We start from the raw sequence: 16,271 nt of genomic DNA on the forward strand, positions 1-16,271 counted from the left end.
ATATAATTTGTAAAAGCTGATCACCGACACGCGATACTCTCGTAAAAATTAAACTTTATAGTAGCCGTGCTGAGAGCACCGATACCCGGGTATCCTCGGTAGCGTATATCGATCCCCGGTTCTTGGGACGATCAATCGTGCATCAGGAGTCAGAAGTTACCGCACTTGTCTCGGTATAAGATCTATATTCCGTTTTACCATACAAATTGTTCTGGCTTGTACCTCGATACAGTTCACTATCTTTGAGGGTATCTTGAGATCTGTATGTATATATATATGTGTGTGCGTGTGTGAGTACACACACCCCAATCAATCATTCCGAAAGGTGAAATTCATTAAGAAAGTTAATTGCGTACATTATATCAGTGTGATGGCGGGAACAAATTGTTACAAACTATCCGTATTACCCTCCTGGCCTGAATACGTATGGCCCTCAGGTCTCGCCGTAATCATGTGGACTAAAACCCTCGAAATCTCTGGTATTACTGTTGTATTTATTATTTATTCCATCACCTGCCACGATCTCATTGTGTACCGGCGCACGGTGAATCCGAAATAGAAGAGAGAATAACCAAAGTAAAAAATAAATAAGTAAACTCGATTATTTAGCTATTTTTATCATAAATCTTAAATTATAAATGTAAACAGCCAAGTCACCCTCCTATTATTCTTTACACTTTTTTTTCCAAGGCTCCATATCCCCTCAAGCCCTAGCTGTTTCTAGTTGGGTAAAAAATTTAAACAGACAAAACAACGATCTTATCAATGGAAGTTTTATATAATTCAAGTATATAAAATATATATATAAATAGTAATAGCTATTTTTAAAATAATAACAATAATAATAATAATAATAATAGTGATAATAAAATAATAGAAAAAAACGTGACATTAAAGTGCAGGGGTAGTTTTGTTGCATGTTTATCAATTTAAAGCTTACTGGCAATCTGAATTATTTCCCGGAAAAAGCAAAGAACTGCGACACAATGAGAGTCATTAAAGTGGCATTGTATCGCGAAATTAAGCACCTTCACTGGAACCATTAAATAATGCTGTAAAACAAAGATCGCAACAGTAAAATAGTAAAACATTACTGTTTGTAGGGCGTTCGGATATGTTATGTTACGTCATATATATATATTAATATATATGTATATGTATAAACGTATACAGTAAAATGGTTTTACGGATAGGGCAATAATTTGGCGGTGTAGCGCTTGCGCTGCAAGCCAAGTCCGGGTCAACGACAAGTAACGTCGTCCCAGTCTAGTCGGATGACGGACGTTAAAGGAAGACGTTCAGACACACGGGTCACACCTCATTCGGCTCAGCCACCGAAAATTTAAATTACACATTTTTTTAAAAAGCTCATTTTTTAATTTTTCCGTAATTAGCTTCGATAATTACACGATTTTTTTATAAATCCTCATGCTAATTTGAATGTCTCTTGCAGAAATAATTTGTGGAGCACATGCTATTTAAAATAGTGACAAGTGTCAGATTGACGTGTTAATTTTAATTTTTTTTCTAATTATCAATTAATTTAATTATTTTAATTTTCATCCAAATGCAGGGTAAAAAATCTACAGGATTTAAAGTTAATAAGGAATATTTTTTTCAATTACTTCCTGGAGGAAATTTAAAATTTTTATTTTTTATTACAAGTGATTATTTTTATTTTTAAAATAAATAAATAATCCGACAAATGAAACTGATGGGTAGAAAATTAAACGACAGTTAAAAGTGAATTTATTAAATAATTGTTTTTGAAAAATATAAAAATTTTCATTTGAATGAAGTAAATGTCAAAAGTGTGAAGTAACAATTAGTAACCGCAAACAATCACAAACATTAAATGTATATTAAACGAATAACCACAGCGCAAATTTAATTTTCATTTAAATCAGCTCGAAAAAAATAAAAAAACTTTATCTGAAATTCATTAAAAGACAAACTGAATATAAAAGTTGGTAAGTATTTTTTTTATTTTTATAAATAACTGTTTCAAAGTGAATTTTAATTGGGTTCTGTTTTACTACTATAATATTATCCATTGAAAAAATTAATTTTATTAGCAATGAAAGCGGTTTATTTTTTTTAAATTTCCTACAGATAGACCCGAATATAAATTAGGTGAAAAAAGGAAAAAATATGTTGTCGTTAAATATGATATCAAAAAAGTACTCTATCAGTTATTTTCGTAAGGTAGGAATGAGCTCCGAATATGACCGTAATAAATTTTGTTTTATACAGATGGATGGAGATACACTTGGAAGTTTTTTCAGAATTCTCGGTTAAAATAAAAAAGGTATAAAACATATATATTATCAAGCATCCCGCGGCTTAAATCGTCTATATACTTGCTGCAGTCGGCTGGAAAGGAATGCTGCAAATGAAATAGAATCAATTCCGTATCAAAAAGCAACGCGAGTAATAGTCATATATATAGCAGCATATATGCATATATGTATACATGTCTATCGAGATGGTTGTATCAATAGTATGACACTGAGATGATATTTGCACACATTGCTCTGGAGAATATTATTTGTATGCATCAAACATAGACACAAATGTCGACTATTTTTCCGAGCTACTGAAAATAATTTAATACACGAGTAAAAAAATTTATGGGTATTAATTTTCAAACAGGGAGTAGGCGACTTGGGAATACTATTGTACATTTATAACTGGGTTAAATTACTTAGCTTTAATTAAAATTCGTAGTAGCTAGATCATTATGATTGGCACTTTATTACGACTTGACCATCGGATATTTTTTATTTTTTTTTTCAATAATTAGTGTCAATAATCTCAATCATTATTCAATCATCTGATTATTAATGAGGTAATTTGATTATAGATTTTAAAAGCTTAAAAATAATTTTGATTACGATGTCAGCAGACCTGTCAAAAAAATACTTTTTATATTTTTTTTACAGACAATTAATTTTCCGATGGTTATCGACGCTTGTCATAAAAAATGATTTTTAAATATTTTTGAAATTTATTTCGCTGAAGCGCATTCATTTTTTTTTTTACTAAAAATATATATAGAAATTTTTTTCTGCAGCTTTGAAGGATAGAAAAATTTTTTAATTGTGTTCGATAATTGAAAAAGTATTTTGTGGTTTGGCGGTAAAAATAATTTGAATTTACGTAAATTATTTGAAATTTATCAATCAGCATTTTTTGAAGTTCATGTCAGAAAAATATATGTTTGATAACGATAGTATTAATTTCACGTCATAAATAATATATAGATATTATAATATATAAGTTATTTAATATAAATTTGTGTAGTAATAAAAGACAGAAGGATTATCATATATCCTCTCAAAGCTTTTATAACTTTCTTCATTAATTAAAACATTTAAGGTTCTTGCTGCAAGCAGAAGCTGCCGGAACAGAACTAGTCGCATAAGTACCAGCATCTGCATCAAAATATTCTCATTAAAGTACATATTTAGATAGGGGATTATTAAAATTCAGTACAATATTTATGGTATTTAAAATTTAAAATTCATATTTTTAATGCAATAACAAAACAATTTTCCGTAGAATTGTAATATGACCAAATCGTAATATCATTGGGTTAAAAAAAATCATATTACATTTTATAGTAAATGTTAAATTTATATAAAAGGATACAGGTCTGAAAGTGTAAAGTCTCTCAGTTGGGAATAACATATGTTCTTTTAACCGACAATTGGATTACGGTTCAGATGATCAATGTATTTGTATATGTATATTTATTTTATATATATATATATAAACAACAAAACGACAAGGACGCAAGTAAATATTGAACGCGCAAGTATTTGAATAGAATGTTTATTGTGTCGTAGCTATAACACAACAAGATAAAATAATAGTCGATTTATAAAAGAGTCGAGAAAAAAAAATTAAAAAAAAAGGGTGAGAAATTCACATAGAGCAGTTTTCAATCGACGTGCTGGTGATACAAAAATGGATTTACTGACGCAGCTAACATTGAATCGATCGGTTGACATCTACGGATAGTATACGAGCAGAAGAGACCCTGCTTGTTGCACACACGCTACTTGATTGACCGGTTCAATTGTCCCGCGGTATATTTGTTTTTATTTTTTTTTTTTTTTACCCTAAGCAACTTCGCTAGTCTGTCTCTCATATAAACTAAACTTTTCTTTGGCCTCGTTGAGGTTTAAATACCGCGGCACTCAATATGCGCTGACACTTGAATTTGGGAAAATAAAAACTCGACTATAGACTTGTCGAAAAAAATACTGTCCATTAATCACCATGTATCCCGTGAAAATCCGTTTATTCGCGTACAATGGTACAATGGGACAAAAAATGTCAAAAATATGTTATCTATTTCATGAAACCTCAATTCAATGTTTAATTTATTTTATTGGTACGCAGAAAAAAAGGATTTTTTCGTAGAAAAAATTTTTACTCGCCCCCACAAAATTTTTACTTGTGTCTAAAAAATTTTTTGCATTTTCAATTGAAAACAAAAATATTTTGGAGCAAAAAATACTTTTTTCAGAGCAGAAAAAAAGGATTGTTCGGTAAAAGACATTTTTACCCGCCCCCAGAAAATTTTTACTTGTATCTAAGAAATTTTTTGCATTATAAATTGAAAACTGAAACTTTCTAGGGGCGAAAAAAATGTCTTACCCCAAAAATCCTTTTTTTCTGTGTAGAATAAAAATTAATTTATGTTTAAATATTTAAATTAAAATTACTAAAAGTATCGAACGATTAATAAAATATTAAAATTATTAATATCCGATATTAATAGTACTTTCAACATTTGTTTCGTCTATTATTAAAGAGCTCATATAATTTTTATCGTGTTTTTTTTATCCAAGGCTTCAATGAATATAAAGTTTATCTTTTCCATCGACACATTAAATCATAAATAGCAGCTTTGTATATTTATTATATACATATATACATATTTCCATACATACATATATATATATATATATATATATATATATATATATATATATATATATATATTATTGATCGATACTCCACTTTAAGAATTAAATAAAATCTTTATTAATTCAAATATTTGAATGACATTGAAATTTCCGACTGTCAATATTTCAAAATTATACATTTCATAATTCACTATATGTATGCATATATAAATATATATCTGTGGTCTTTGTAGTAAAGGTACCATTGAATATTTTTATGACGCAAAGTACTACAGTCAATCAGCTGTATCAATAGAGCAATCGAAAATTAATAAAAGATAAAAGAGTTTAAATAAAGTAAAGTCTATTAGATTTAAAAAAAATGCATTGAATTTTTTTTATTTTTAAATTTATATTCTGAATAAGAATTACGTTTAAATTATTTTATGTGCAGATAGATGTAAAAAATGTCGAGAAAGAGAGCAAGAGCTGCTAAAGGATTCGATTAAATCTACAAGTCGCTGATGCATTTGTAAGCGGATTAGCGAAATGGTACTTGTGCTCACTAGTGTCATTGGTAAAAGAAATTACACGTACCTGTTATTTTAATTAAATTTATCTCGGAAATTCTCCGCTGACAATAGCAATAGTAATAATAATAATAATTATTATTATTACAATAAGTGCGCAGATAAAAATAATGCGGAATTATATTCCCGCGCATTTGTCTGTCGTTTAAATATTTGAAGTATTAAAATATATATTATAATTGGAATTATATAATCAAGCATGTGTGCTTTCAGGTGTAAATTACACGGCAGCATAACAAAGATGTATGAGTTTAAATAAATCTCGGGATGCTTTCAACGGGTGAAAAAAATTTTTTTACCGTAAAATAAAAATAATTGCAGTGTAAAAAATTTCTAGCGATTAACGGAGGTAAATACTAAAATAAAACCAACATGTAATTTAATAATGCAAATAGAGGAGGATATTGTTGACAGTAAAAATATAAAAAAAATGTAAAACAAGTATTGAGTAGATCAAATTTATTTTTCAGCGAATTTAAAATGTCAGCATGTCGTATTGCTGTCGATTGCGGGGTCGGTGGTGGAGGCGGTGGTACGACACAGGCAATGAAATTTAGTTTTTATATCCATGTATTCTGAATGGCAATCGCCTCTGAATAAAATAAAAGCGCTAACGTGTGGGCTTGGTAAAAAAAATATCGTACAAACGGCAACTGATCTTGGTCCTAGATGTCTAAAAAAAAACCAACCGGGACCGGATATCAAGTGAAGATGGAATAAAATTATAAATAACGGGAATAAAAGTAGCCAGAGTGCAAAGGGGCGCTTGGGATGCTTCAATGCATTGGCTAGTATCGTATGGAGGGGAAGGAATTGAATACGGAAACAACTTGGCTACAGACGCCGACTACAACCCAAGACCCCGAGGACCTTTTTCAGGGATTCCCAGGAAAAAATTCCTCATTCACAGCTCTTCAGGTAATAAAAAATAAACAAATCGATAGTTTGACTAGCAGCAGTGCTGCTAAGCTACACCCTGATGCTCAGAATAAATGACTTTAGAAAGTTTGCTCATGCAAATTAAATGACTCACTTGTTCACTGTTTTCCCTGGCTCTAGGCAATAGCAATAGCCCTGATACTGGGCGTTATCGTGATAGGAACGGTGATAGGTAACATTTTGGTCTGTGTGGCGGTATGCCTTGTCAGAAAGCTGCGGCGACCCTGCAACTACCTACTTGTCAGTCTTGCGGTGAGTGACCTCTGCGTTGCTATTTTGGTGATGCCGATGGCCCTTCTCTACGAAATACTAGGCAGCTGGTCATTTGGTCCCATTTTATGCGATCTATGGGTCAGCTTCGATGTGCTCAGTTGCACAGCCAGTATTCTCAATCTTTGTATGATATCTGTAGACAGGTAAGTCGTTACTTGGTCCCTATCTCCATCCCATTATCACCGACATCAACATTAACATCAACATCTCCGTTAACATCCACATCATCATCATAACTATTAACATTTATAGTAACTAAAACTAACACCTTTTCGTCACATCCTGTTTCATCTAAACAAACATACAATGTACACATGAGCACGATACATTAACTCAATTTAATCCTGAACATTAACCTCCGGGTTCACTATTATTATTATTATTATTATTATTATTATAATTTTAATTATTCATTTACTCTTCCTTCTACGAGCATGAATATATACAACTGTCTGTATAAATGTATCTCTCAATGTCCAGGTACTGGGCTATAACAAAACCCCTAGAATATGGGGTAAAGAGGACACCACGGCGTATGATAACATGCGTTGGATTAGTCTGGTTGGGTGCTGCATGCATAAGTCTTCCGCCACTGCTAATACTCGGGAACGAGCACAAATTCGTAATGGGCGCTTGGCACTGTGATGTCTGTCAAAACTTTGGCTATCAGATTTACGCGACTCTCGGTAGTTTTTACATTCCGCTCTTCGTTATGATCCAAGTAAGTAACCGAGTATGACATTTATAAAAATGTTGCAATAATAATAATAATGACAGTGATATTTTGACATTTATGTCATACATTATTTATATAATAAACATGACATGCTATATAATGTATAGTATAGATACAGTAATATTTTTCTAGCATACATGTATATATTATTATTATTTGTTGAATTTATTACACAATCAGTCTTATATATTTTTTTTTTAATGAAGGGACTACGGTTTTACTGATCTACTTTATTGACATCAATTAAAATATTAAGTTTTTTTACAAAATTATTTTTCATATTTTAAATATTTCGAGAATTTTAATGAAACGACAAATTTTTGTGCCCTTTACTATCGTTATGATAATTGATCAGAGTTATAATTAAATTATAATTGTTATAATAAATGAAATTGTATGCTGCAGGTATACTACAGAATATTTTGCGCGGCTCGTAAAATAGTCCTGGAAGAACGACGAGCTCAGCGTCACCTTGAGGCGCACTGCAACTTGGAGATAGAACCGCCCGTGGACCACACAAGTATTATTAATCGACCGCTTAATACAGACAGTCAAACTGCACACAACACTCCAACGATCAAACAACACCGCAGCTCAAGCGCTTCGACAACGGTCAGTCTGATGCCACAATTACTTATTATAAATTATAACTATAATCTTATCAAACTAGTCCTTAGATTAATGCTATCAAAACTCGCCAAAACATTTAATTAAATTCCCCCCACTCAATTTTCCTCAGGGTATGTTTATCTCAAATTTAAAATTCATATCCGTTAATTAAATATTTTAATCCCAGGCTTGTACGTTCTATCAGATATGATCTCACTGTAGAAACGGAAAACAAAAAGTTATTTCAACAGCTCAGCTAAATAATTGTGAAAGCATTTCCGGGCTTGTAAATTAAATATTTCGATAGATGGATACAGCGATAATAGTTGCAATATTAATAATAATAATAATAATAATAATAATAATAATAATAATAATAATAATAATAATAATAATAATAATAATAGTAGTAGTAATAGCAGAAGTTGTGGTAGAAGTAGAGACACTGAATATGTCAATTATTCATTTTCTACGCTAACAGGCAAGTAATGGAGGCGGGATAAATGCACCATTACGTATTCAATAAAATTACTGCTACAACAGAACAGTCTTCATCTCCTATTTCAAACCCGACATTTTATACTTTTTACTGTCCCTCCATTATTTTATACATCTAGGATAGGATTTTTCGTGTATCTCTTAGCATTCATTAATCATCTAGAGTTTGGAGAGTGACAATACGAATAAAATATAGTCGGGTCTTAAAAAATTGTATACACGGAAAGAAAATTATGGGAACTTTTGCTATGAATTATGGGAATAGTTCCCATAATGGTATAGGAATTGTACCCATACTATTATAGGGATGGTTCCCACAATATTATGGCAATAGTTCCCACAATATTATGGGAACCGTTCCCATACTATTATGGGAACCATTCCCATAATATCATAAAAAAATTTTTTTGCAAAATAGTGTAAAAATTACCCTCATGGTATGAAGAGATTCAAATGAAGCTTCTTCGACGCTAAATTTGTTAAAAAGAAAAAAATTTGTTAAAAATTTTAATGTTTTTACCAAATATGAATTTTTTTTTCAATGTTTGAATTTTTTTTTTATATTTAATAATATTTCTGTGGATTGCAGAAGTGATTACCACACTTTTCTCTGAATTAATTTTTTCATGATAGTATGGGAACTATTCCCATAATATTATGGGAATGATTCCCATAATATTATAAGAACAATTCCTATAATTATAGGAATCATTCCTATAATGTTATGGGTAGCATTCCCATAATTATGGGAACTGTTCCTATAATTATGGGAAACATTCCTATAATTATAGGAACTGCTCCCATAATATATAGTGATAAATCCTATGTTGGTATAGGAAAAAATTTATAGAATTATGGGAACCGTTTCCATAATTTTCTTTCCGTGTACAAAAGATTATACGAATTTTACAAAATTCGGGAAAAGTAAAAATTTAATAGCTTCACTGTACAGTTATTTAGTTATTTCACAGTAACTAAATTTTACATTAAACCCAGGGATCAACGGATCTACATATCCAATCTGTTGGTACGGAAGTTGATGGTAAATTAATTGGCTGGACGTTATTCGGCGTAAGCTCTTGTTCTATGAAGCAGAAAACCCAAAACAATAACTAGATATAAATGCGGAGATAAAGATAAAAATAAAGATAAACAATTCAATCAGTTAGTGTATTTATTTTTGTTTATGTTGATGGTTTATAAATTGCATTTAAGCTCCATTGACGGTAAAAGTTACTTGATGACTTAGATACCGGCAGATAGACAATCCAGTATTAGGACGTAAGACTACACCCTATTTTTTGGATTAGGGTTCTTTTAACGTTATAAGATTTATTGGAATTACTTGTTCACTTTTCATTTCCCTGTCCAACCCTCGACACATATATTTTCCTCTTATTTCTCAATGAGAGTGACGAAAGCCACGTGAAATAGGTCATCCACATAAAATAATAAATTGAAAAAAATAAATAACGAAATTCTTTCACCCTATCGCAGTATCTCACTACATATATTTTATATATTTTAAACCCTTGTGTATAATGTATGTTAATATAATTCATAAAATTTATTTCAACAAAACATATGGTGCAAAACACTTGTAGTTCTTCGGGATCCTTTGTATCGCGCGGCAAAGAGACTAAAAAATGCGACATTCGATCAAAGCGGTCTTTGACCGGCGTTAAAAATGCAAACTGACAACAATGTGATCGAGTTAAGCAAATCCTCAACCCCGATGGCCACATTTTCTCTTTAAAAAATTGTTGTCCAGTGTTTCGGTCAAGTTTACGTCAAGTTTTGCTGTTACAAGTTTTGACTGTAATACGAGTACATCATGAACTATACGGGCAGAGTTATCAAATAAATTATACTCGTTAATTGTGAGTAAAACTGTGCCTGCATGAATAATTACTCTTCCGTTCCTAGATATGGAGTAGAAAAACTCAACTTGGAGTTATTTTTAAATAAAAGAAAAGAAATCAATTTTTTATTCTCTGTATTTATTTTGTTTTTGGCCCAGGTTTAATCTACATTGTAGGGTAAATTTTATCAAAAAAGTCTCTCCGTGTACAGTACAAGTCGACGTGAATTTACAGCCGTTCTAGGAATGGAGTTGAATCAGAAAGTTGCCTTCAAGTTGGGAAAATAATTTTAAGAGCATAAAAAAAATTTCAATCTAACAAAAAGTTGCGAGAAAAAACTTGAATGCAAAATTTTGTTTCCAAATCGACGACAAGTTACCGTAAACTATTTGCACCATAAATGTTTTGCGGTCAACTTGACATCTTATTCCGGTTGTAGATTTCCGTCAACTTGCGATCAAAACGGCTATCAGGGAAGTTAAGGATGTGCTGAACATACCAATATACCACCAGCACATTATATCTGGACTTTCTTCACCCGTCGACCGAATACATATAATATATAATATAATGCTAGTGTAGTGCCGCGTGGATCAATAAAAGAGTGACAGCCCCTTGAAAGACCAGACGATTTGTTTAGTCTCCAGGGCATACCTCATATCACTTGAATGTTGTACGGAATAAATCATTTTATCGAATAAAAAAACTAGTTATTCATATTGCCTACACCTTATTCATTTTGTTACTCTTATTTTTCTTCTTCAATACTTTTGTCTTATGAATGGATTTGCCGAAGGATATTTATTAATCTTGCTGATGATCGCGATTAAGCCATAAAACTTGTGTGAAAATTTTTTTTATTCCCAACATATCCTACAAGGAAATTGCGTGTTAGAACAACATGCACGAACATTTATATTTAAATTTAATCTACGCGATCGCGCGACCGCGGCAGACCGAAAACATAAATAACCGCGTGAGTTAAATCAATTTCAAGTTTATCCTTTTCCTTAACCGCTTTTTTTGACTTCTTAAAGATGAAATCATTTTCTTTTTATTTTATTGGTGGTGCGGAAATTTTTGTCTGCAAAAATACGATATATTTATTTTCAATTTAAAATCATAATAACTCGATAGTCTGAACTCACTTCTTTGTACGTATTGGTTTTTTTCGGCAAACCAAATATTATTTTTCTTCTCAAGCAAAAAAGTTATCACATTTACTTATGGTAGTGAAAATACATAATCCCAAAGATTGTAAAAGAGTTTAAGGATAAACTTTTGTATTTTTTATTTATTTAAATAAGAATCATAAATATGGATCACCGAAGTATTTTTATACGGATCGTCTATCAAAGCATCAAAGTCGTATAAATATCATCATTGTACCGCTGAGATTAAAAGTATAACTATAAAATTTATATCAAAGAAAGATATTACTTTTCAGTAAAAAGTACTCATTAAAAATCTCCCGACCATTTTTATTACCCTCTTATTTCTCATTACTATTTTATTATTAATTTATACCTTCGTTCAGATGTAAGAGTACCAATTAATTTAAATTTACGAACTATTTGTCAATTTTTTAAGTAATCAGTATTTAATTGGTACACAAAAAAAAAGGATTTCTTAGCGGAAAAAATTTTTCCTCGCCTCAAGAAACTTTTTCTAGCTTTTGCACTCAGAAACCCTTTTTTTTTCTGTGTATCTTTTAAGTTAAATTTTCAAATATTGACACCCCCCCCCCCCTATTTAGTCATAAATAAAAATATTAAAGCACAAAAATGTTAACTTTACAGTGTAGTGGGCATGCAGTAAAATGTTTCGCGGGTGGTCCCAGAAAAAGTAACGAGTCGCAGTGTCCGATGTTAATAAAGACTGAAAAAACGGTTGTCTCGTCATCGACAACGCTAACAAACACACCTGGCAACAACAAGTCAACAACAGTAAGAAACCATTTGAATAGTACCTGCAGCGTATCAAGTTCTTCGCATCAGAAAAAGCTCCGGTTTCAATTGGCCAAGGAGCGCAAAGCCAGCACAACCCTCGGTATCATAATGACTGCCTTCACCGTATGCTGGTTACCATTTTTTGTTCTTGCCCTAGTTAGACCCTTTCTATCAGATCCTAAGGCTATTCCTAAATCCCTGTCAAGCCTTTTTCTTTGGCTCGGCTATTGTAATAGCCTGCTCAATCCTATTATCTATGCCACCCTCAATAGAGACTTCCGCAAACCCTTTCGTGAGATACTCTGCTGCCGGTGCAGTAATCTCAATAACATGATGAGGGAGGAATTTTACCAAAGTCAATACGGTGATCCTGTTAATAATTATGTTATTAAGCCTTGTGATGATAACAATGACGATAACGATGACGACAGCGAGCAGCCTGGTGACAATCATGCCTGCGAATCTGTCAGTCTCGCTGTCAATCCTGCTAATGAGAGTTTTCTATGATCAACATCATTTTAAAAAAATTAACTCCCGGTAAATTTAAATAAAATAAACTCGCGCATTTATTTTCGGACCCACAAATACGTATTAGACATAAATATATAATGTATATCTCTGTCTCTTCGTTACCTGAAACAAAAACAATGTGCATATCTCTACACATATTGCGGATTTTTATTTTCACAAAACTCGTTTTTATAAAACCCGACATTTTTAAAAATTAATTAATGACAAAAGAAAACAATGAATTTAAAATGAATTAAGTTTTTAATTAAAGTTACGAAAGGGACATTTTTTTATATTTGCATTTTTAAATTTATTGCCGGTAATATTTTTACCCAGGCCACTTTTAACAAACAAATGTACGGACTATCGAATCAATACAAAACAATTACTTGATAAATTAAATTTTTCATCAGCAAACAAACTTTTGTTTGGTTTAATTAGATGAAATAGATCTTCAATTACATTACCGAGGTAATATTTTATGAATTACGTGAAACTAAACACTTTTTTTTTTATCTCTATTGTTGCTGGTAGAAGAATAAAAAAGAATAGAACTGAAGAACAAGAAAGAGTTAACCAATCTGGCAAGTATCGGGTTTAAAATTACTCTAAAGTAATTAAATTAATTATTTAAAAGTTTTTGTTACCGCGAAAGTAATTACCGCGAATTATTATCAGCGGTGAGTTTAAATTCCTTTGATAAATGAAACAACAAATAAAGAAAATTAAAAACAACTAATTAGAGATAATTTTATTATTCAAATTTATTTATTACTTCGGATGTAATTGTTGATTATTTTGAAAATTTAGTGCTTGGTAACGAGAGATCACTCGATAGATAATTAAAAAATTTAATAATTAACTGAGTGTCGACGTTATGAAAATGAAGACGATAAATCTCGAGGCACAAAATTTGAGGTAAAAATGATAAATTAAATAAATAAAAGTTATTACACTTATCAGGTACATGTGAAGAGGATAAGGATTACATGAATGCCTGTGGGTAAGCTCTATTGAATGAAATTACGGTCATACAAACGTATATTCACAAATCCTACCGCGCGTTGATAGCAAACTATTTAAAAGAAATAATAATAATAGTAATAAATAAATAAATAAAACATTTGTGAGTAGTTGTTCAGTATAATGGAGATTGCTCGCTTCCGATTTAATTGTTAATTAAAATAAAATTATAATTATTAAATTTTTTAACTTTATTATTTTTCACCATACACGGAAATCTATGAGTTTTTATTATGCTGTCGGCGAAACTTGAAACAGGAAGTTGAGTTGCCAAAAAATGATTACGCTACACGATAAAAAATACTATATACTTAAAACTTATTGATAAATTCTAGTTGTAAGGGATAATATTTGTCTAAATTAGGAATTATAGTAGAAACTAAATAATTTTTAGAGGCTCAATAATAATTATAGTGCAGCATAATAATTTTTTGACGACTAAACTTCCTGTTTCGAGTTCGGTCGACAGCATAATAAAAATTCGTAGATTTCTTGAGCCGTTTTTCTCCGTGTACCCGCACTGAAAGTTTGACTTCCTGCCCTGTTTAGAAAGAAAATCGTTCTTTTCTTTTATGGAAAAATGAATGATAAAAATTAGCGCGTGCGCCATTCTTCCCAGGCAGAAGTTTAAACTTTCAGGTGCAGGTCTGGTGAAAAATCGCATACACACACGTAGGAACTTAGGACGCGGGTTGCAATGTCGTACTTTCCTCCCTTGGTGTGGAATCTACTGGTTCTGACTGACTGACACTGAAACTTCCAATGCAGGTGATCACGAAAACTCTAGTGTCTCAGGATGAAACACGATTTCGACTGTGGGTGATGTCAGCCAACTTCACTCTGGTCAAAAATCGTTTTGTTTCATCCCTTGTCGCACAATATACTATTAATTGTGAGCGGGCATCATCACTGACATAAATGTCGTAGTAATATTTTTCAATATCGAGAAGAAATGTCGATACACCTTAAAAGTTTCTTTTTTTTTTTTTTTTTTGTATCTCATATATTCTAAAAGTTGGCCTCAACGCCAGGTCTGAGTGTACTCTCATCACATAAATCTTTTTATATACATGCAGGTATTGAAAACTTGGTCTCGGTACATCTTCCACGCTCATGTAACGCATAGATTAATAGACTATATTCATGATAGATTATATAATGTACTTATAAAGTTATTTAAGAATCATAATAAATAAATAAATTAAGATACTAAAATATATATATATATATATATATATTGAGTGAAGTACTAGACAATCTTTGATTTATTTATGAAACTGTTAATTTAAAAGTGTGAAATAATTTATTTAAAATAAAAAGTTGTTAGCGCGCTGAGTTTAAATGTTAAATTTAAATAAATTTATTGTTATTATTTATTGTAATTACTATAAATTTTAAAAATGTATGAAGATTATTTAAAGTAACGTATAAATGGCATCAGTATTCTGTATTATATAGATTTGTGTCATACTAAAACGAAATAATAAAGTCAGTAATAAATAAATATCACTAATTCTAAACGCTCGATCAATACACAACACATTTAATAAAACTGATACACGCTTTTTATTCTCATATAGTATACATATATATCTATATATGTATCTTTATAAAAACCTAAACATTACCTAGATTACAATAATCGTGTCTATTTATAAAAAATACATCATGTCTTCCTGTGCCTTTGTAAATAATTTCATGTTAAATAACTAGTTACTATTACGGAAGAAATATATATATGAAAATCATAAACAAAATAATATATAAATATATATATATATATAGAAATAATTGTCATGAAAAAATGAAGTAATAAAAAATTTAATTAGAACTGAGTAATAAAAAAAATGTAACATTAAATTTTTTAAGTTTACTGCAATAAAGTTTTTTTGTTCCTGAAAAAAGTTTTTTTTTCACTGCGTGCGCACTCGAGCGAATCCTGTGTCAGAGACAGTCAAGCGGAAGTACTGACAAAAAATAATGCGTTAGCATTGACATTAATTCTTGTAGTCATACTTGTACTTGGACTGAAATTATAACATTGAATGCAAGTACAGACTGTATTTTTTTTTTTTTTTATTATTTTTTTTTTATATATATATAAATTATTAAAATGATTTGAATTGTGGTCGTATGTGAAAAGTAGGCAGAATATGTACTTGTATGAAATAGAATAATATAAATAATAATCTTTTTAAGTAGAATACAATATTTGAATCGATACTTGAGAAGCTGTGTAATTCAAATGTTGGCGCACGCGTTTTTCACCGTCTTAAGAACATTGCAGAGTATTATTGTGATTATTATTAGGTAGATTTCTTTGGAAATCGGAGTATTGCAATGGGTCTCATGATCGAATTATCAAA

General features: G+C 30.7%; 1 protein-coding gene across 5 annotated transcripts; it reads left to right on the top strand.

Annotated features, from left to right (window-relative positions):
- Positions 1-1,259: 1,259 nt before the first annotated feature.
- Positions 1,260-15,120, top strand: LOC130676400 (5-hydroxytryptamine receptor 1-like). 5 transcript variants are annotated; one of them, XM_057482553.1, is made up of 9 exons: positions 1,264-1,386; positions 1,574-1,970; positions 5,371-5,493; positions 5,720-5,855; positions 5,977-6,424; positions 6,566-6,861; positions 7,199-7,439; positions 7,860-8,066; positions 12,223-15,120. In XM_057482553.1, the coding sequence occupies exons 5-9, from the start codon at positions 6,305-6,307 to the stop codon at positions 12,877-12,879; spliced, it is 1,521 nt and encodes a 506-aa protein (XP_057338536.1). In that variant the 5' UTR covers positions 1,264-1,386; positions 1,574-1,970; positions 5,371-5,493; positions 5,720-5,855; positions 5,977-6,304; the 3' UTR covers positions 12,880-15,120. The 5 variants fall into 5 exon arrangements, with proteins under 5 accessions (XP_057338537.1, XP_057338535.1, XP_057338538.1 ...); XM_057482554.1 differs by having other exon boundaries at positions 1,260-1,970; positions 5,371-5,565; XM_057482552.1 differs by having other exon boundaries at positions 1,260-1,970.
- Positions 15,121-16,271: the final 1,151 nt, after the last annotated feature.

This window comes from Microplitis mediator, chromosome 10 (assembly GCF_029852145.1).
Source record: "Microplitis mediator isolate UGA2020A chromosome 10, iyMicMedi2.1, whole genome shotgun sequence".
NCBI lineage: Eukaryota > Metazoa > Arthropoda > Insecta > Hymenoptera > Braconidae > Microplitis > Microplitis mediator.

What these genes read in the sequence shown, in the direction of transcription:
- LOC130676400 (XM_057482554.1), top strand. Translation starts at nt 6,305, where the DNA reads ATGGAGGGGAAGGAATTGAATACGGAAACAACTTGGCTACAGACGCCG. An exon ending in CCTCATTCACAGCTCTTCAG is followed by an intron (nt 6,425 to 6,565) that starts GTAATAAAAAAT and finishes CCCTGGCTCTAG; the next exon opens with GCAATAGCAATAGCCCTGAT. An exon ending in GCTCAAGCGCTTCGACAACG is followed by an intron (nt 8,067 to 12,222) that starts GTCAGTCTGATG and finishes TTAACTTTACAG; the next exon opens with TGTAGTGGGCATGCAGTAAA.